General features: G+C 38.2%; 3 protein-coding genes and 2 pseudogenes across 3 annotated transcripts; 3 read left to right on the forward strand and 2 right to left on the reverse strand.

Annotated features, from left to right (window-relative positions):
• LOC111797488 (protein P21 pseudogene) lies at positions 1 to 725 on the forward strand (annotated as a pseudogene).
• Positions 726 to 5,957: 5,232 nt separating this feature from the next.
• Positions 5,958 to 6,428, forward strand: LOC147792445 (uncharacterized). Its single transcript, XM_087124486.1, has one exon. It carries the CDS (start codon positions 5,958 to 5,960, stop codon positions 6,426 to 6,428), a length of 471 nt encoding a protein of 156 aa, XP_086980612.1.
• Positions 6,429 to 9,982: 3,554 nt separating this feature from the next.
• Positions 9,983 to 10,821, forward strand: LOC111797499 (thaumatin-like protein 1 pseudogene; annotated as a pseudogene).
• A 1,571-nt stretch (positions 10,822 to 12,392) lies between these two features.
• Positions 12,393 to 13,633, reverse strand: LOC111797486 (putative carboxylesterase 18). The gene has a single exon (XM_023680494.2). The coding sequence runs from the start codon at positions 13,534 to 13,536 to the stop codon at positions 12,487 to 12,489; it is 1,050 nt and encodes a 349-aa protein (XP_023536262.2). The 5' UTR covers positions 13,537 to 13,633; the 3' UTR covers positions 12,393 to 12,486.
• Positions 13,634 to 15,079: 1,446 nt separating this feature from the next.
• LOC111796490 (glucan endo-1,3-beta-D-glucosidase) lies at positions 15,080 to 17,262 on the reverse strand. The gene has a single exon (XM_023679128.2). It carries the CDS (start codon positions 17,237 to 17,239, stop codon positions 15,182 to 15,184), a length of 2,058 nt encoding a protein of 685 aa, XP_023534896.2. The 5' UTR covers positions 17,240 to 17,262; the 3' UTR covers positions 15,080 to 15,181.
• Positions 17,263 to 21,318: the final 4,056 nt, after the last annotated feature.

The following is a 21,318-nucleotide window of genomic DNA, read 5'->3' on the forward strand; positions in this document are numbered from 1 at the left end:
ATGTCATTCTTCTACTACAAACATCTCTTCTTCTCTTCTCTTTTCATCAATTTCGTGTTCATTAGCTATCACTTTATTGAAGCTCAAAGCGTAATGGAGCCTCCTTTTAACCAAGCCCTTTTGCCATTTGGCTCACAGAATAACATCGGTAGTTTCACTAGAAGCTGCGGCATTGGCCATTGTGGTGGCTCTACTATCACTACCTACACGATTTGGGCAGCTATAATAGACACCAGCCGAAGTTTTGGTAGCGGTCGACGTCTCGACAACGGTGAGGCTTGGACATTGAATATGCTCGACAATTCGGCAGGACGAGTTTGGGAGAGGATTTTGTGAGACAAGTTGTTCCTTCGACGGCTTAGGGAGAGGATTTTGTGAGACAAGTGATTGTGGCAGGGTTCTCAATTGCCAAGACTTCGGCACACTGCCCCTAACTCTAGCTGAATTTTCACTCAATGGAGCTAACAATTTGGATTTCTTGGACATCTCTCTTGTCGATGGGTTTAATATTCCAATCAAATTTAGTCCGAAGACGGCCATGCACGTTGTTCAAGACCGACGTATATTGTTGCGTTAACTCAACGACGAAGTGTGGGCCTACGAGTTATTCAAGATTTTTTAAAACTTTGTGCCCCGATGCTTATAGCTACATATTGGATGAGGAAACCAGTACGTTGATGTGCCCTGGTGGCACTAGATACGACGTCGTATTATGTCCTTCGTAACACGTAACATGTAACATGTAATTGTCAGTGCTTTCAAGATATACTTTCTTCGTTATCTATATCCTCTCTATACATACCTGAAGTCATTAATAAAAAATCTTTGACAATATTTCTCCTTTCAGTATCTCTCTCCTATTTCTTTGTGTTCATCTTGATCGAATGTGGGTCGATCCTAACAACTGGTATCAGTTCGATGGATCTGATTTCAGTTTCTGGAATATGCAAATTAAAGATTATCTGTACCATAAAGATCTTCACGAACCCTTGTTGAGGGTGAAGTCGGATACCATGACCACGAAGTAATGGAAGCTCAAGGATCGTTAAGCCTTAGGGTTGATCCGGTTGACACTGTCTAGAAACGTGGCGTTCCATATCATCAAGGAGAAGACAACGTCAGATCTGCTGAAGACGTTGTCGAATATGTACAAAAAAATTGTCGAATATGAACAAGGTGTATTTGATGTGGAGATTGTTCAATCTAAAAATGTCTGAAGGTGGATCTGTTGTTGATCATATAAATGAATTCAATATGATTGTAAGTCAACTGAGTTGGGTGAGAATTAATTTCAAAGATGAAATTAAGGCACTAATTTTGATGTCATCTTTACCCGAGTCGTCGGATACTATTGTTGCCGCGATCAGCAGTTCTCGAGGATCTGAGAAGCTGAAGTTTGATGAAATCCGAGATGTAGATCTTAGCAAAAGTATTCGCAAGTGAGAAATTGGGGATTCATTTGGTAGTGCCCTCAGTGTTGACCAAAGGGGAAGAAATAAATCGAAGGGTCCAACCGAAGGTCGATCAAAATGAAAAAATTGTGAAAATTTTTCAAACTGACCAAACGTAACGTGTTTGTAGAGAAATAGGTCACTTTCATACCGATTGTACAAGACCAAAGATGAAGCAAAATCACAAATCATAGAATGACACTGATTCTATAAATTCAGCATAAGACATTGGGATACTCTAATCCTCAGCGTGGACAATCCGATAGAATCTTGAATTTTTTTATTCAGGTGCATCTTTTTATTTGTCTCCAAATAAAGAGTTGTTCCAGAATTTCAATTCTGAAAATTTCGAGAAGGCGTATCTTGCTGACAAAAAAGTCTTGGATATTGATGGAAAATGGGATGTCTGCATAAAAACTACGGCATGAAATCAGTGGACATTAGAAGATGTTAGATATATTCCTGGTCTCAAGAACCTGATCTCTATTGGTCAGTTAGATAGCACGAGATATGCAATAGATTTTGGAGTTTGAGAAGAAATCGTGTTAGATTGTGAAGAGTGCATAAAATTTGAAACCTTATACACCACTGTATGAACATGGCTTTTGTTGCTGAGAGTGATTCAAATTCAAGGCTATGGCTCAATAGACTTGGACATATGAGCGACAAATGAATGAAGATATAGGCTGCAAAAAGAATTTTGGAAGGTATGAAATTTGTTGATATGAATCGTTGTGAGAACTGCATTATGAGCAAACATAAACGAGCTAGCTTCACAAAGACTGCTAGGGAATTGAAGAATTGCGGTTGGAAATGGTCCATACAGACGTTTGGGGACCATCTCCAGTTCCATCACTTGGCAGATCAAAGTTCTACGTCACCTTCATCATGATTTTAGCAGAAAGGTGTGGATTTATTTCAAGAAGTGGAAAGCTGAAATTGAAAATTTAGGGTCGTTAGTAGCAACTCTAAGAATTTTTCTTAGTTGTGCTTCAAGACTTAACAAAGAACTCTTAGAGAACCCGAGTTATTTCTTCTTTTAGAGGTATATGATGTAACTACCGTAAAAATAATAAATAAATAAATAAAATAATAATAATAATGAGTAAATAATAATTAAAAAATAAATAAAGTAAATGATCCCTCTCTCTCTCCATCATCCCCAATATCTCTCTCCCAACACCTCCTCCAACAGCACAATGATCTGCCATTCAAGCAGCAAAAAAAAAAAAAAAAAAAAAAAAAAAAAAATGGCGGACTTCGACCTAATACTAGGCATGGATTGGCTAGCTGAAAATCGTGCTAGTATAGACTGTCGCAAAAAAGTAGTATTCTCACCACTGGCGGAACCTATCTTTATGTTTAAAGGCAAAAGTATCAGGACTACTCCAAAGGTAGCTCGATGATGAAAACAAAGAGATTAGTCCAACAAGGCAATTGAGTTATATTAACATGTGTGGGAGATGTCAGAGGAAAAGAAAATGACCAAGGAAGCTTCATAGATGGTAATATCGCGTAGTATGCTATAAATATTAAAAATAGTAGTGTCCAAAGAAAATTCCATCACTATGAAGTATATAAATATGAGATTAAAGTGATTTGGGGTTACCACTTGGAAAAAAATTGAATTAACACTATAAAATTTGAAAACTTTGTATACTTCAATTATTGGTAATCACATAAATGCTTTTAATGGAACCCTGCCTTAATACGAATTGGAAAGTTTTAAAACCACAGCCGTAAATATGAAAGTTATGAGGTGATTTAAAAGTATTGAGCCACAGTTTGGATGAGACATTACGATCATGATCAAAATTTTATAAGTATATATGGGGAGGGACTACAGTATGAAATTGTCAAGATGCCTTAAATTTAAGAAACCATGATTGAAGATAGACTTGGGCGGGAGGTACACGAGGATTACAGAGGTGGGACATTGTCTCTAAATCAATTAGAAGTTTCGTGGTAATCTTCCTTGTACCCCTAGACGAATGCATTGCGGAAAGCTCAATATAAACAAATTTTTATAGAAAATTATCAATGAATTTTTCCTAGCAATGTTAACCTGTTTAAAAAGTATCACCATAGTTAAGGTTTCAAGACTGTCATTTTAAGTTGGATTTTTAAGTATCCCAAATTTTTATGGCATTTAAAGATATCCACCATGCTTATATAATACCATTTTCATACCAATTTTTAGAAGAGAATTTTGTTAAGCTTCCTTCTTGGTATTACGAAGGAGTTGAGAAAAAAAAAATGTTATGGTGTCCTTTCATTGTGGTTATAGGACAATTGTTAAAATGAGACTGCGAGGATGTATGAGCAAAGAGGTTAATTATTGAATATTTAGCAAAGTTTAGGGAATTTATGATATGAACCACGAACAAGGAATTTTCATACTTCAAGGTCCAATTACAAGAACGAGAGCCAAGAAGCTACAACAAACCTTGTACACTTATATTCAAGCTATGGTGAGCTCATTAAAAGAAATTTTTGAAGACGTTGGAGACTTCCCTTATATGTTGTGCAAAGTTGAGGTTCAAGAAAGAGATGCATTAAATGCACTTTAAGTTGCATTTAATGAACTCAGCTAAATTTATGGAACTAGTCCCAGGATAACTAATAAACACATTTCATTAACACTATTTCATTATAATTTAAATATTTGTTTATTTTTAATATAAGAGTTAAGGTTATATTGTAACACACATAGGTTACCATATTTCACCATTAACTAGCCATTTTAATACGGAGGTTATGGGTATTTCTCATTTACTAGTCATATGTGTCACATACGTTAAGGTTGTAAAGGCTATATAAAGCCTTCTTTTCTTTTGATTAGAGACATCACATCTTGGAATTAAAAAGAATAAAATTTCTATTTTTTAGCTTTTTTGAGAGCTAATATTTTCTTTGTAAATTCTTATGGTTAGAACTTGCATGCTAGAGTCATTCAAGTGGTATTGATCAAACCTCTTGTAGAGTGATTCGAATCACAAGTTTAGAAACGAGTTTTGTTTACTCTTGATCTTGATCATCAAGGTAATCCATTCCATACTTTTCCTTGGGTTGATTCCATATCATTTGACTTGGAGGACAATGTAATGCATGAAACTAGTAAAACTATTGATCTAGTTGCTAGAAGGAAGCAATCATCATGAAAAAAGTAAGGATCTTGAGATTAAGGTTGAGTAAGTTTGTCAACCTTAGTGTACACATGAACATTGATTTCAATGAAACGCTTGAGCCACAAACCTACTAAATGAGTTCTATTGTTCATGAAATGTTAGGAGAAGCCTCAATATGACATGATAAGGTTATGTATGAAGTTTGGTGACCATTAGATCAGAGAAGAGGATAAACTAAGGATAGGTGTAAAATGACTAAAATGCCTCTATAATTACGTACCGCTTACTTATGACCAAAGTGATCTCTAAATGACATGAAATTTAATAAAGAGCTTTATGACATGGTTTAAAGGGATTATACAAAGTTACAAAGCCATTGGAATATGTCGAAATTAAACCAAAATTTGGAGCGGTAAATGACCAAAATACCCTTATGAAAATGATAAGATGCTTTCAAGATCCTATAAGACTCAAAATACTATATAAATTTATATGAGACTCATTTATGATATTAAGGGTAAGTATACAAGATTTTAAGAAGATTAGGAAAACTTTGGAATGTGAACCAAGAGAAAAAGTACGAAAGTTTATAAGAAATCAAGGTTTTTATGAATAACAGGTGACAAATTGCTTATGAAAGATTTATGCATACTAACATATGGATTATGACATACTTGTTAAGAATTTTTCTTAGTTGTGCTTCAAGACTTAACAAACAACTCTTAGAACGAGAACCTGAGTTATTATGAGATTAAAGTACTTTCGAGGACGAAAGTTTTTTTTAGAGGTATATGATGTAACAACCATAATAATAACAATAATAACAATAATAATAATAATAATAATAATAATAATAAGTAAATAATTAAAAAAATTAAATGATCGGGCCTAAGCGGTCCTGAGCGGATCGGGCCTCACGCATTTGGTTTCGGTCCTAAGCGGTTGGGTCGTGCACCTTTGGGTTGAGTTGTATCAAGTCGCGAGCGATTTTTTGGCCGTACCCAAGTCCAAATGTTCAACCCGTGGATCTCGTCTTCTTGACCCGACTTCCGATGATTTTTTCTCTCTCATGGATCTATTTTCGAAGATTCTTCCGATGATAGTTTCTTAACTTGATTTCATCACCAACAACGTGTTATAGAAGAATTTGATTAGGTCATAATATTTTAGGTATCTAGTTTAAATATTTTTCCAGATTTGTTTCCAATATTTGTGTTAGTTTCTATTTAGGGTTATTTGTAAGGGTATAAAAGCCAAGTTCAGTATTCAATAATGTCATCATTTCAAACTTCAATTCTTTATGTTTCTAGCTTAGTTATGTCAAAACCTAACAATTGGTATCAGAACCGCAATTTTTGAGTGATCAAATAGAGAGAGTATGAATGAAGACAAAATTTTAACGAAGATCCCTCACTCTGATGGTTACTATGATCATTGGAGTGAGCTAATGGAAAATTTGCTCAGAGCAAAAGGTCTATGGAGTGTGGTGGAGAATGGTTTCTCAGAACCAGAGGAAGGAACAATGTTGACGGAGGCACAAAAGGGTCACCTTGATGATGCTAGACTTAAAGATCACCAAATAAAGCATTACCTCTCCCAGGCAATTGATCGTACTATTTTTGAACAAATCTTGGATCGTCGCACAGCCAAGATTGTTTGGGACTCAATGAAGCGAAAATTTGGTGGAAACCAAAAAGTGAAGAAATCTCTTCTTAATGCATTAAGGAGAAAATTTGAGATCCTAGAGATGAAGAATGATGAAAGTATCACAGATTATTTTGCAAGAGTGATGATAATCTCCAACAAGATGAGAAGCAATGATAATCTCCAACAAGATGAGAAGCAATGATAATCTCCAACAAGATGAGAAGCAATGGAGAAGATATGCCAGACAAGAAAATTGTAGAAAAAATTCTGCGTACCTGAGTGAAAAATTTACTTATGGTGTAGTATCCATTGAGGAATTCAAAGATATTGATAACATGTCTATTGATGAATTACAAAGTTTATTAGTGGTGCATGAACAAAAATTTCAAAGATCCAACATTAATGGAGAGGAGCAAGTTCTAAAAGTCGAAGGACGAACCAAAATAAGTAATAGAGGAAGAGGAACTTACAGGGGCAGAGGACACGGAAGAGGAAGATCAACTTTCAACAAAGCAACTGTTGAATGTTATAGGTGTCATGACTTAGGTCATTTTCAATATGAATGTCCAAAGAGGAATAAGGAATTGAATTATGCAAAGCGGAAAGAAGATGATGAAATGTTGTTAATGGTTCATACGGAAAGACATGAAGCAAAAAGGAGTGATGCTTGGTTCTTAGATTTTGGTTGCTCAAACCATATGTGTGCAAGTGAATGTATGTTTTCAAGCTTAGACAAGACATTTTCCCACATTGTCAAACTTGGAAATAATATAAGTATGAAAGTTATGGGAAATGGTTCAGTGAAATTAACTTTGCATGAGGTTCGTTGCACTATTAGTAATGTGTATTGGGTACCTGAACTCACATATAATCTCTTGAGCGTTTGGACAACTACAAGAAAAAGGAGTAGCGGTGCTGTTTAAAGATGGTGTATGTAACATTTATCATCCACAAAAAAGAAAAAATGGCAGAGTCAATTATGAGCGCAAATCGGCAATTTATTTTGGATACTGAACTATCTACCATAACAAATGAAGAAAGATGCCTCCAAGTTTCAAATACGGATCAGTCAACACTTTGGCATCATCGATATGGTCATCTCGGCTACAAAGGCTTGTGCTCCTTGAAACACAAAAACATGGTGAAAGGCCTGGGGGAAAACATTGAAATTGGACTGGGGGAAAACATTGAAATTGATAAGAACACAACCGAAAGAGGAGGAATCACAAAGGAAACGACTAAACCGGTTGTTGAAACAATTGAACCAATTGTTGAAAACGAAGAAGGAAAAATCACGAAAGAAACGACTGAATCGGTTGCTGAAACAATTAAACCAGTTGCTGAAAACAATTTTCCAGTAATTGTTACACCAGATTTGACAATAAGGGAGTGGAGAAATCGACATCCACCTGTACGGTTAGCAAATTCCGGTGAAGGTTATGAGAAAAAGGGAAGTGAGAAGATGGTGTACAAACTCCAAAAGGCTCTCTAAGGATTAAAACAAGCACCTATAACCTCGTTTAGTCGAGTAGAATCCTACTTCATCAAGGAAGGATTCAAAAGCAGTTCCAGTGAGCAAACACTCTTCATCAAGAGGAAGAGAGGTAAAATTCTTATTGTAAGCATTTATGTTGATATCTTTTATTTAATGGAGACTATGAAGAATTATTGGAGGAGTTTAAACGTTCCATGAAGAAAGAGTTTGACATGAATGACTTAGGTCAGATGAGATTTTTTCTTGGAATAGAGTTAATATAAAGATTAGGTGGTATTTTTATATGTCAAAGAAAGTATGTTGCTGAAGTTTAAAATCGATTTGGGATAGAGAATTACAATTCTGTTTGTAATCTGATTGTTCCAAGACAGAAAATTAGCAAAGATGAAAGTGGTGCAAAAGTAGATGTAACTTTGTATAAACAAATAGTGGGAAGTCTGATGTATCTCACAGCTACTCGTCTTGATCTCATGTTTGTTGTAAGCTTGATTAGTCGTTTTATAGCATGTCCAACACAACAACATTTTGCAGCAGCTAAAAGGATTTTAAGGTACTTGAAAGGTACGGTAGATTATGGTGTGTTTTATAGAAAGGGAGGAGTTAGTGATTTAAATGAATTTACTAATAGTGACTATACTGGAGACATGGAAGATAACAAGAGTACTTCAGACTATGTGTTTATGATGAGTGGAGGAGCAGTAGCTTGGTCTTCTCGTAAGCAGCCTATAGTCACCTTATCAACCATAGAAGCTGAGTTTGTTGCTGCTAATGCTTGTGCAAGTCAAGCTCTTTGGATGAGGAGGATACTCAAATAGATGGGTCACTCTCAAATAGAAGGAACAAAGCTAATGTGTGAAAATACTTTAACTATTAAGCTATCCAAAAATCCAATTCTACATGACGTTCCAAACACATAAGAGTAAGATTTCACTTTCTTAGAGATCTTACAAAAGAAGAAACTGTTAATTTAAATATTTTTCAGATTTGTTTACGACTTGTTTCGAAGATTTGTAGTTAATTTCTATTTATGGTATTTGTAAGGCTATAAAAGTCAAGTTCAGTATTCAATAATATCTTCGCTTCAAACTTCAATTGTTTATGTTTCTGGCTTAGTTATGTCATCATCACTTCAAACTTTAATTGTCACACACTTATAAAGAATGCTTCGTTCCCCTCTTCAACTGATGTAGGATCTCACAATCCACCCCCTTCCGGGTCTAGCGTCCTCGCTGGCAATCGTTCTCCTCTCCAATCGGCGTGGGACCCCCCAATCCTAAGTCGCTATGCGAGTCGATGTTGAGTCACGGTTGGAGGCAGAACACGCGACATGCACGTGTAGAGTTGAGAGGCACTTGTTGTTTTCGAGTAGAGGCATAGGTTTCGGGTCGACAATTGGATCGGGCCTCACGCATTTGGTTTCGGTCCTAAACGGTTGGGTCGTGCACCTTTGGGTTGAGTTGTATCAGGTCGTGAGCGATTTTTCGACCGTACCGAGTCCAAATGTTCAACCCATGGATCTCGTCTTCTTGACCCGACTTCTGATGATTTTTTCTCTCTCGTGATCTATTTTCGACGATGCTTCTGATGATAGTTTCTTCACTTGATTTCATCACCAACAACGACAGTGACCATCACTGTGAATTGAGGCTTCACCTACCACATCGAGGTTGTCTCGAAGAGGGAGAAACTACGTCATCAGTTTGAGATCTACTGGTGAGATTTCCTCCTCTCTCTCATCTCTCTATATCCCTTTTCTTTGGTGTGTTGGTTGTAGGGTGAACAACAATGTGTTGTCGATGGAGAACAACAGTCTGTAACGACCCAGATCCACCGCTAGCAGATATTGTCCTCTTTGGACTTTCCCGTTCGGGTTTGCCCTCAAGGCTTTAAAACGCGTCTGCTCGGAGAAGGTTTCCACACCCTTATAAATGATAGTTTGCTCTCTCGTTATCATTTAAAAGTTTTTTAAAAATTAAATTAAAAAAAAAAATTAAACCTAACCCAAAAATAAATGGTTGGGAATTATATTACAAATTATTTTTAAAAAAGCAAAGAATATCTACACACAAAGACAACCTTTGAACCCCAATTTTCTCGGCAATGTCCTTCTAGAAGACATGAACCAAAAGCCACCTTAATGCTCGAAAAGTCAACCTGACGTGTTGACTACAAGTAAACGCGTTGACTTGGATTTGATGTGACAGATTAAGAAGCATTTTAATCCCATTTTAATTGTTCCTTTGCTTCCAATTCCAGCCATGTACAAACATCTCCTCTTCTCTTCTCTTTTCATCACTTTCATATTCATTACCAAAGCTCAAACCTTAATGGACCAAGCCCTTTTGCCATTTGGCTCACAGAATAACATGGGTAGGTTCACTAGAAGCTGCGGCACTCGCCGTAGTGGTGCCTCTACCATCACTATACTCAACAACTGCCCCTCCACGATTTCGGCAGCTATACTAGTCATTACCCCAAGTTTCGGCAGCGGTCGACGTCTCGAAAGCGGCGAGGCTTGGACCTTGAATATGCTCGACAGTTCGGTAGGACATATTTGGGGTAGAACAAATTGTTCCTTCGACAGCTTAGGGAGAGGACGTTGTGAGACTGGTGATTGTCGCGGAGTTCTCAACTGCCAAGACTCGGGCGCACCGCCCGTAACTCTAGCTGAATTTGCACTCAATCAAGCTAACAATTTGGATTTCTTGGATATCTCTCTTGTCCAAGGCTTCAATATTCCAATCAAATTCAGTCCGAAGACGGCCTATGGATGTAGTAGGGGAGCCAGTTGCGCAGCGGATATCAATCGACAGTGCCCTACGGAGCTGAGGGCGCCCGGCGGCTGCCAAAGTCCATGCACGGTGTTCAAGACCAATGAATATTGTTGTGTTAACTCGACGATGAAGTGTGGGCCTACGAGTTATTCGAGATTTTTTAAAGCTTTGTGCCCTGATGTTTATAGCTACCAATTCGATGATGAAGCTAGTACGTTGACGTGCCCTGGTGGTACTGGTTACGACGTCGTATTCTGTCCTACGTAACATGTAACTGTTGTATAATTTAAATTTGAACTAGTATTTTGACAAAAGAAGCCCTCTAATATTTTCGACTAACAACATTTTTAGTTTCTATTTCATAGATGCATTGATTTTGTGAACTAATAAACTTCAGCGAGTAGAACAAATTACTAACTTATATAGTAACTTTAAAAAAATTGTTACTCGACTTAGTAAAACAAGTTACTAACTTATGGAGTAATCTTAGGAGAATTGCCCGTTACTAACTTATGAAGCAACTACAGAAGAATTGGTAGTAGTTGCCCGATTGTGGACCAAGTTTTTCTGTTGTGGACCAAGATTTGTGCTTTAAACAGGAAGATTGTTAGTGATTCTTAACTTGAGGAGAACGTTTAAGAAGCAAGTTAGTGCTTTTTTTTCACTATAAATACACATGAGAAGTATCACAACAATAACAAAGTTGAAAAGCTAAGTGCTTAAGGTTTCTTTGTTTCGAAAGATCTCTCCGCTCAAGTTGTTCTTCCTGCTTCAGTTATTTGTTTCAACATATTTCGATCGTGGGTCATTTCCAACATTTGATATCAAAGTTAGGATGCTGAAATAAATGTCGTCACCACACAAAGTTGCCGGGGGAGATGTGACAACGATTAGAAGTAGAAAGGAGGGGAGTGTAATGCTCCTGTACCCGTTACTCACGAAGAGTAACTAGCAACATGGTCGATAAAGATGTGTGTTAACTTACAGGAATAGGGCATGTGGGACGAAGTTGAGGAGCGTAAGGGTAGGATGGCTCTTGTCGCCATCTACCAAACAGTCCCAGAGGACGTTCTTCTTATGTTGGGAGAGAAGGACTCGACAATGGCAGCGTGGGAGACGTTGCAATCAATGCATGTGGGTGTCAAGGAAGCAAAGGTGCAGATCTTGAAGAGTGAGTTCGAGGCTATCCGCATGAAGGACAGTGAGTCAATAGATGACTTTGCCATGAAGTTTAAGACGATCGTCAGTGGCATCCGTTCATTAGGCGACATGGTGGAGAAGATCTTCTTCGTCAAGAAGTTCCTTCGAGCCGTTCTCCCAAGATTCATGCAAATTGTTACCTCCATCGAGCAGTTCAACGACCTCAAGAACATGTCAGTTGCAGAGGTCGTTGGTTGTTTTAAGGTCCATGAGGAGAGACTTCGTGGCTATGAAGACAAAGGGGGGAAAACACCTCTTACTCACACATGAGAAGTGGCTCACATGGACGAAAAAGAATGATGCAACTTGACTCTTTTTTTTTCAAGTACGAGGGGACATGGCCGCCATAACAAGAAAACAGAGTCGCGAACATGGCCGTAGACATGGTGACAGAGGATGCCGTAACAATACCTCACAAACCCATGACAATGCCAACCGCTGAAAGAACAAGATTATGATCAAGTATTATTCTTGTGGAAAATATCAATACTATGCGGTAGAGTGCCGCAAGAAGAAGCGAGATGAAGAGGTAAACCTCACACTCACGCAAGATCAAGATCCCGCACTGATGTTGGCCGAGAACATGTCCAACCTATTGATGCTCAACGAAGAAAAGGTCAGGCGAAACTTCTCACAAAAGGAAAAAACCGAGTGGTGACCAACATGTGATACCTTCACAATGGAGCAAGCAACCACATCACCGAAGATCGAATATAGTTTGATTGGTGCATTAATTGGAAAGTACATATTAGGGGTTTGAAAAGAAAAACGATTAAACATTGAAATAGAGATTAAAGAATATTCCGGTGAAACATTGCAATGAAATCCCTCATCTCCTTAATCATTAGAGAATATTCCGGCAGATCCTCAAAGCTAAAGAATCCATGGACGCCGTTCGTAAACACCACCAATTTCACCTCCTTTCCCATTCTCTTCAGCTCCTCGTAGTACCTCCTCTGCCGATCTATCAGTAAATCCAATCCTCCGGCCAAAATAATCGTCGCCGGAAAATTCCTCAGCCCGGAGACATCCCTTCCGTTCGGTCCATTCACATTCGCCGCCGCGTGATCCCGGTCTTCCCCCGCCGGCAAAAACGCCTTCCAGAACCAATCCGCAAGTTTCAGAGTTAACGGAGGCTGATTACAGAGCCGAATCTCCGACTCTGTTCTCTCCTCTCCGCCGAAAAACGGCTGCGACGCTATAAACCCAATTACTTTCACTCTCTTGAAAGCGTACTCGCTCGCTCTCACTGCCACGTGGTGCCCTAGATTCCCCCCGGCGCTTTCCCCCAAAATAAAGCAACGGCTCAGATCTGCCTTACCCAACAATGGATCGTCGTCGTCCATTTCGTCGATGAATTTCACGGCGTCAAATCCGTCGTCGTATTGGCAGGGGAATCGGAACTGAGGAGCGAGACGGTAATTCACGGAGATTATGACAGCTCCGAGTTCCTTACTGAAACGGCGGGCGGCCATGTCCATTGACGTGGCGGCGGCAGAACCGAAGGCGAAACCGCCGCCGTGAAAGTAGAAAATTACCGGCGGCAGGAGTGAGTCCGTGGCGGCGACGGCGGCGGCGTTGATGGCGGCGTCGGTGGGGGTGAAGATTCGGAGGAAGAGATCACGAGAGGCGTCGATTGTGAGATCGGAAGAGGAAACGGCGTGGATTGAATTGGGATTGGGAGGGATTTTGGGGTCGAGGAAATTGAGAAGCCGGCGATTAACGGTGAGATCTGATCGGATAGAAGCGTTGAAGAGTAGGGCGGCGAATCGGAGAGTAAGGCGGTGCTTCCATGGAAGTTGGGAGGTGGAAATCTCCGACGAAACACTGAACGGCTGCATTTTCACTTCCTTCACTCCTCTTCCTATCCTATGCAATCTATATTTAAATTTTAGGCGATGGTGTGTGTCGGGTTGGTAGGACCCAACTCAATTGTTCGGGAGATAAATTTTTCAGCTCAATTTTTTTATTTTTTTAATTAATGACTCGTCGACAACTCAATTGGAAGATGATTTTGAAGGGTTGGCGTTCAGAAGACTTGACTTTCAGTTTAGAGACTAAATCTGCAAAACAGTGAAGAGGGGTGAGAGTCATTTGAGCAGTAGAAAAAGTTGAAAAATCGGTGCCGAGTCCACGAAGGAACCAGTGCACTTTATCAATGTCCTCGACGAGTCTGCTAATGGCATGAAGTTGCTCACAAATTGTTTTGAAGGCACGGACATACACAGTAACAGTTTTGTGGTGGATGCCCTAGGCGACCTTATTGTCTACTAGACAACATAGCTAGGCTGGGGAAATAACATGTATTCCCCTTGACTCGTACTAAGAGGTTCCATTCTCGGTATCACATCGTTAGCTCTGAGATATTGATACTAGGAGTTAGTGACTTGAGAAGGACCAATCTAGGAGTTCCTAAGTCGGGTTGGGATCCAACTCAATTGTTCTGTTCGTAAATTTTTCAAATCAGTTATGTTCCATATTTTTAATTATTGAAATTAGGGGTCACTAAGTCGGGTTGGGACTGTTGGATGATGGAAGTCCCACATCGACTAATTTAGGGAATGATCATGGGTTTATAAGTGAGGAATGCTAACTCCATTGGTATGAGGCCTTTTGGGGAAGCCCAAAGCAAAGCCATGAGAGCTTATGCTCAAAGTGGACAATATCATACCATTGTGGAGAGTCGTGTTCGTCTAACATGGTATCAGAGCCATGCCCTAAACTTAGTCGTGCCAATCCTCAAATCCTCAAATATCGAACAAAGAACTCCTAAAGAAAAAGGAGCCAAGCCCCTCCTCGAAGGCAGTCAAAAATGACTAAGACTCCAAAGGAGTCGAGCCTATTAAGGGGAGGCGCACTTTGTTCGAGGGGAGGTGTTGGATGATGGAAGTCCCACATCGACTAATTTAGGGAATGATCATGGGTTTATAAGTGAGGAATGCTAACTCCATTGGTATGAGGCCTTTTGGGGAAGCCCAAAGCAAAGCCATGAGAGCTTATGCTCAAAGTGGACAATATCATACCATTGTGGAGAGTCGTGTTCGTCTAACAGGGACCCAACTCAATTGTTCGAGTGGCAAATTTTTCAACTCAATTTTCTTTTTTTTCTTTAATTATTGAAATTAGGGTTTCCTATGTCGGGTTGGGACCCAACTCAATTGTTCGACAATGGTATAATATTGTCCACTCTGAACATAAGCTCTCATATAACTTTGTTTTGGACTTCCCGAAAGGCCTCAAACCAACGGAGAGAGTATTCCTTAATTATAAACTCATGATCACTCCCTAAATTAGCTGAGGACTCGTCCCGTCCCATTGGAGAAATAAAAAATGAAGCATGTGTTGAATTGATTGATTTTTTATTTTCGAGTAATAGAAACAAAGTAATTAATAATTGATAAATTAAATATATATTTTGAAATGGACACACGTGAAACACGTGGGAAATTATCGAATAAAACTCCGACATGTCCGGAGCCATTGTCTTCAACCTTGTCTCTCCGGCCGACTGTACATCCACCACAAAAGATTACTCAAAGAATTCCCATCATCATGTTTCTTCAGCTTCTTCACCTTCCCGACAGCGTTCTCCTTATCATAGATCCCTTCCAATGCATACACAAACCCCTTCCACCCCTCTCCGGCGTCCTCCCGTTCCAACGCCGGCGACACCCATTCCACAACCTCCTTCACAAACCCCTCATCGGCAAACACCCTCTCCGTCACCGGCACCACCGGCAGCACCTGAATCCCGACTCTACATTCCCTCCACTCCGCCGTGGCAAACCACAGCCGACTCTCCCTTGCTCCACTCCACAAAATCCCCACCACTCTGTTTTCCTCTGTAAATCCCTCGTCGTAGATCGAGCTTCTTCCTCCCCTGTTCACATGCCACCATGTCTGTGCCGCTGCAATCTCCGCCGCCGTCAGTGCTGATCCCACGGCAGTGAGGGATTCATCGCCGTATGCTAAACCCATCAACGCTGCTGCGTAATACGCGTTGATGGCCTCGCTTGTACTCTCTTGATTCCGGCCGTCGGGGAATTCTGTCAATCCGGCGGCCCAGGAGTGGAGCTTCCAGAAATCGAAGTTTCTGAACGGAATTGAAAATTGGGTGTTTTTGGATCTGTAATTCATGTAATCATACACCAAAGCATACGCCGGAGCTTTGTATTGACTCCCCCAATTCCGGTCGAGTTTTGCAAGAACGGCGATTGAATACACAAAATAACCCAAATGAAAATGGTGATCGTTGTAGATTCCGAATCCGAAATCCTCTGTTTTGCTTGTAGCGCCGTTCTTCGTCACCAATCCGGCCCATTTCCGGTCATATAAAAACCCATTTCTCCCAAATTTCCCGTCCAGCCATGGCTGGACCCCTGTTTTAAGGAATTTCACCACCGCCGGAATGACACCGCCGGCGTAATCCACCTCCTCGGCGATCAATGCCAATCTCGCAGCTCTGGCTAGCAACTTCCCGTAGAAATACGACGCTGCCGTTGACGAAAGCTCTGTAACGTTTAAAGTTCCGACGTCGTGTTTCAGAGCAGCAACGATCTCCGGGAAGAATTTTCTCTCGATTCCGTTAATTGAATGCCAAGTGATCGGAATCGGAGCGAAGTACAAATCCCATGAATCTCCGACGACGCCGACAAGGTCGCCGTCGATACTGCCGTATTTAAAATTCTGAAGAACAGTTAAATTTTCCGACAAGACACGGCGGTGTAACGGATGAGCTAACATGAGAAGACCGCCGCTTCCTTTCTTCTGCCATTTATACGAAAACCCAAAATTTCCCGACAATTTCGCATACCCAGAAACAGGGTAACACCCACTGTACCGATCCAGAGTTTGCTCTGTTTCCGCCGCGGAATTTGGCAACACAGCAACCCGAATCACGCCGGAAAATCCACCGGAAGCAACAATCTCAGAACTCTTACCTTTCATTAAATAAATCGCCGCCGTGGAATAAACTACCCATTCCCGACCATTGCTCAACCGGATGATATGTTTAGTGGAATCATCATAAGAATCAACAGAACCAACGCCATAGCCGCCGGTGGAGATCGAAACAGAGGAGTTTTTCAAAACAGAGAAAGTCAAGTAAGGGCTTCCACGAACGAGATGAAATCTGAAATCCCCGATGTCTAAATCAACGGCGAGGTCACTGAACGACGAGACGAAATGGGTTTTGTTAGAAACAGAGGAAATGGTAAGATCGGGGGAAAACGGCAACTGGGTGATCGAGGAATTGGAAGTACGAGATGGGTATGAAACAGAGAGGGACGAATTGGCGGCTCTGATGAGATATGGATGAATGTATTCCGGCAGGTCGCCATTGTTGAGGACGAAGTTTTGGAAGAAGGAGTTCGTTGGAAGTGGGGAGGAGAGGAGGGAGGGGGAGAAGAATTTAGTTGGGTCGGGAACTGCGGTGGAGGTGGTTTCCGGGAAGGGGAATTGGGCGGAGGACGGCGGAAGTTGATCGGAGAATGCGGCGGCGAGGAGGAGGAGGAAGGGTAAGAGCCATGGGTTAGGAGCTTCCATGGCTAATTGAGTAATTATTGTTGGAGAGAGGATGTTTTATAAAGAGGGATTTTTCCAACGTTATAATGCTCAACGTTAATATTCCCTAAGGAATATAGGGAAATAAAAATAATTTAAAAATAAAATTTAAAACTTTATAATTTTATTTGGAATATAGGGAAATAAAAATAATTTTAAAATAAAAATTTAAAAGTTTATTATTTTATTTTTAATTTAAAAAAAAATTAAAGCACAAATACCAAGAGAGATCTAAGTGGGGAACCTTTCAAGATGACTAGTGGATTACAACGGTTAGTTTATGTTCTTGAATTAAAATTTAATTATAAACTTTAATAAATATTTTAAATTTTAATTTAAGTCATAAATTATTATATATATATAATTTTAAAGCATATTTTAAATTCTAATAATATTTATTTTCTATTTAGTGTAACGTTATTATCATAATTTATATATATTTTTATTTTGTAATAGTTCTAAGGTCATAATAAAAATATTTTTATATATTTTTTATTTTTGTTATGTACAATATTTTTAAATTAATTATTTTTATTGTTTATTTAATTTTATGTATTTTTATTTTACTTTACCAATTCTAAAAAATTGTTGGTATTTAGTTGCGTTTAGTTTTTAGTTTTATGACAATGTTGAATTATGTTAATATGTTCGTTGTGTTTTTATTGATTTTTTTTTTTTTTTTTTTTGAATAATTATAGATTGATTTGTGTTTGCTCGTGAATTTTTAATATATTTTATCTAATATTGTGTTCGAATAATTATGAATTGTGGAGAAATAATACTTTTGAAAAAAAATTGACAACCCAACCCGAAAATAGAGGGTTGGGTTGGGTTGGGTTAGGTTGTGAAAAGTTTCGGGTTGGGTTGGGTTGCCAATCCAACTAACCCGAACTTTTGGGTTCGGTCAAAAAAATCTCTCAACCCAACCCAACCCGCCCATGTACAGAGTTAGTGGGTTAAGTTGGGTTAGGTCGGGTTTGGACATTATTTAGACTAACATGTTCAGGTTATAAATTTTTCAACTCAACCCATTTTTAATAAATAACGAATTCACCCAAAATAATCAACACCCAGTCTAAGATGTGTCAACCACGACTCAATCCAACCCAACCCACGAACACTCTTATGTTAGATGAACACGACTCTCCACAATGGTATGATATTGTCCACTCTGATCATCAGCTCTCATGACTTTGCTTTGAGATAAGTCTCATTCCAATGGAGATAATAATCCTCACTTATAAACCTATGATCATTCCCTAAATTAGCCGATGTCTGACTTTCATCCAACACCGATAATTCATATAAAAAAAATGAACATACGTTTGAATAGAATAAGCAAGTAATAAAATAATTTTTTTTTAATTACAATATAAAAAAAATTGTAGATAGGAAAAAAGAAAGAAAAAGACAAAAATTGGCTCAACCAACCCATGAGAATGTGACCCACTAAAGTGATTATTTCACATGCATATATATATATATATATATATATATATATATATATATATATATATTTTTTTTTTTTTTATCTTTAAATTTACCAAATGTCTAAATATAATATTTTAATTGTTATTGATGTTCAATTTATTCATAATAAATTTTTAATTAAATAATAATAAATTTTTAATTAATTAATGATTATATTTTGTGGTGGGTGAGATTTTTATATAAAAATTTAATTTATATGGATTCATGCCAACTTGATCCAATTGTAAAGGTCATTATGCTATAAAATATTTAATAATTAATCTGACCCCGAATAAAATAGAGATATATAGATGAACTGATGTTATATTTGAAGCACGATCGAGATGAGTTTAAAATGATTGAAAGTTACTGAATATACCTTTAAGTTGTTGTTACCGTCCTTTTCAGTGGCTTCATTATCAGAACAACAAGGTTAAACGTGTTTTATTTGAAACAATTCTATGTTGGGTGTAACGTGACCATGTCGTAAGAAATAGAGGGAAATGTTAGAGCCATCAGATGTCGAGTTCGAATTTTGAATTCTGATTTGGATCCTCGGCATAGGTTGTTACACGACATATTAAAAGATATTATAACAATTTTATGTTGGGTGTAATGTGACCATGTCGTAAGGAATGTAGGAGAATGACGAAGTCATCAGATGTCGAGTTCGAATTTCGAATTCTGGATCATGGGCATGGGTTGTTACACGAGAAAGTAAAGAATTTCGGTTATGGTTTTGATGTTTAACAATTTTATGCTGGGTGTAACGTGACCATCTCGTAAATAATACAGGGGAATGCCGGAATCATCATATTTCGAATTTTGATATGAATTCTAGACATGGGTTGTTGCACGGGAAAGTAAAAAATTTGGGTTATGGTTTTGATGTATAACAATTTTATGTTGGGCGTAACGTGACCATTTCGTAAGGAATGCTGGGAAATGTCGGAATCATTAGATGTCGAATCTGAATTTCAAATTTTGATATGAAATCTAGACATGGGTTGTTACACGGGGGATCTAAAAGAAATAGATTATGGTTTTGATATATAAAAATTTTATTTTGGGCTTAACGTGATATGTCGTAAGGAATGCAGGGAAATACCGGAACCATTAGATGTCGAATCCGAATTTCGAATTTTGATCTGAAATCTAGACATGGGTTTTTACACGGAAAATTAAAAAAATTGGATTATGGTTTTGATGTATAACAATATTATGTAGGGCGTAACGTGACCATCTCGTAAATAATACAGGGGAATGCCGGAACCATCATATTTCGAATTTTGATATGAAATCTGGACATGGGTTGTTGCACGGGAAAGTAAAAAATTTGGATTATGGTTTTGATATATCACAATTTTATGTTGGGCGTAACGTGACCATGTCGTAAGAAATGCAGGGGAATGCTAGAGCCATCAGATGCCGAATCCGAATTTCGAGTTTTGATCTGAAATCTGGACATGGGTTGTTACACGGGGGAATTAAAAGAAACGGATTATGGTTTTAATATATAACAATTTTATGTTGGGCGTAACGTGACCATCTCGTAAGGAATGTAGGGAAATGTCGGAACCATCAGATGTCGAATCCAAATTTCGATTTCTGATATGAAATCTGGACCTGGGTTGTTACACGGGAAATTAAAAATTTTAAATTGTGATTTTGATATATAAAATAATAATTTTCCCATAGTGGAAGTAAATAATTATTTAAGAGATTTAGAAATTAATTAGAAATAAATCAAATTGAGATTGGAAGTATTTTTTATATTAAAAAAAAAAAACAATTATTAGTTTGTGGAAGAGATGCATTTTTGACTTAATCCAATGCGTCGTACCGGATCTTTACCAAATTTAAATAATATATTTTAATATATTTTATATTAAAAAATATATTTATTTTATTTATATAATAAGCTTGAACATTTCAATTTTTATTATTTTTTTATTTTTACATTATTGGTCGTTTAATGTTCCTAGCTCAAGAAATCTTATGTTATAAGCTTTGACACGAATTTAATTAATTAAAATTAATATTTTTTTTAATTTATTAATTCAAAACCATTCCACTAACGTTACATTAATATAGAACAAATTGTATTCATGGATGTGATCACTACAAGCAGTCGGTCATTCAAAAAGTTTGTCATACACGCTCTCCTGACACCCACAACTCGTGAACCATCTTCAGCCACCCTCTAGAAACGCTCGTGCATGAGAAAAGAGTGAGTGACAGAGAGAAAGAGGGAAAACGAAAGGGTGGTTTTTTTATATGAGCATGTCGGCGACACTATGAATTGATTGTAACGTTCGATAGAGGCATGTTACTAGCGTAAGAATCGACGACCATCAAGCACGTATTCACAAAAGGTATTTTGATAACCAACTTTATACCGCTAGACATTATTTTATCCATTTTGAGATATAATTTGTGAGATCTCATATGGGTTGGGGAGGAGAACGAAACATTGTTTATAAGGGTGTGAAAACCTCTACATAGCATATGCATTTAAAAACCTTGAGAGGAAGCTCGAAAGGGAAAGCCCAAAAACAACAATATTTGCTAGTAGTGGGTTTGGACGGTTA

Source organism: Cucurbita pepo, chromosome 6 (genome assembly GCF_057944985.1).
Source record: "Cucurbita pepo subsp. pepo isolate OVF chromosome 6, ASM5794498v1, whole genome shotgun sequence".
Taxonomy (NCBI): domain Eukaryota; kingdom Viridiplantae; phylum Streptophyta; class Magnoliopsida; order Cucurbitales; family Cucurbitaceae; genus Cucurbita; species Cucurbita pepo.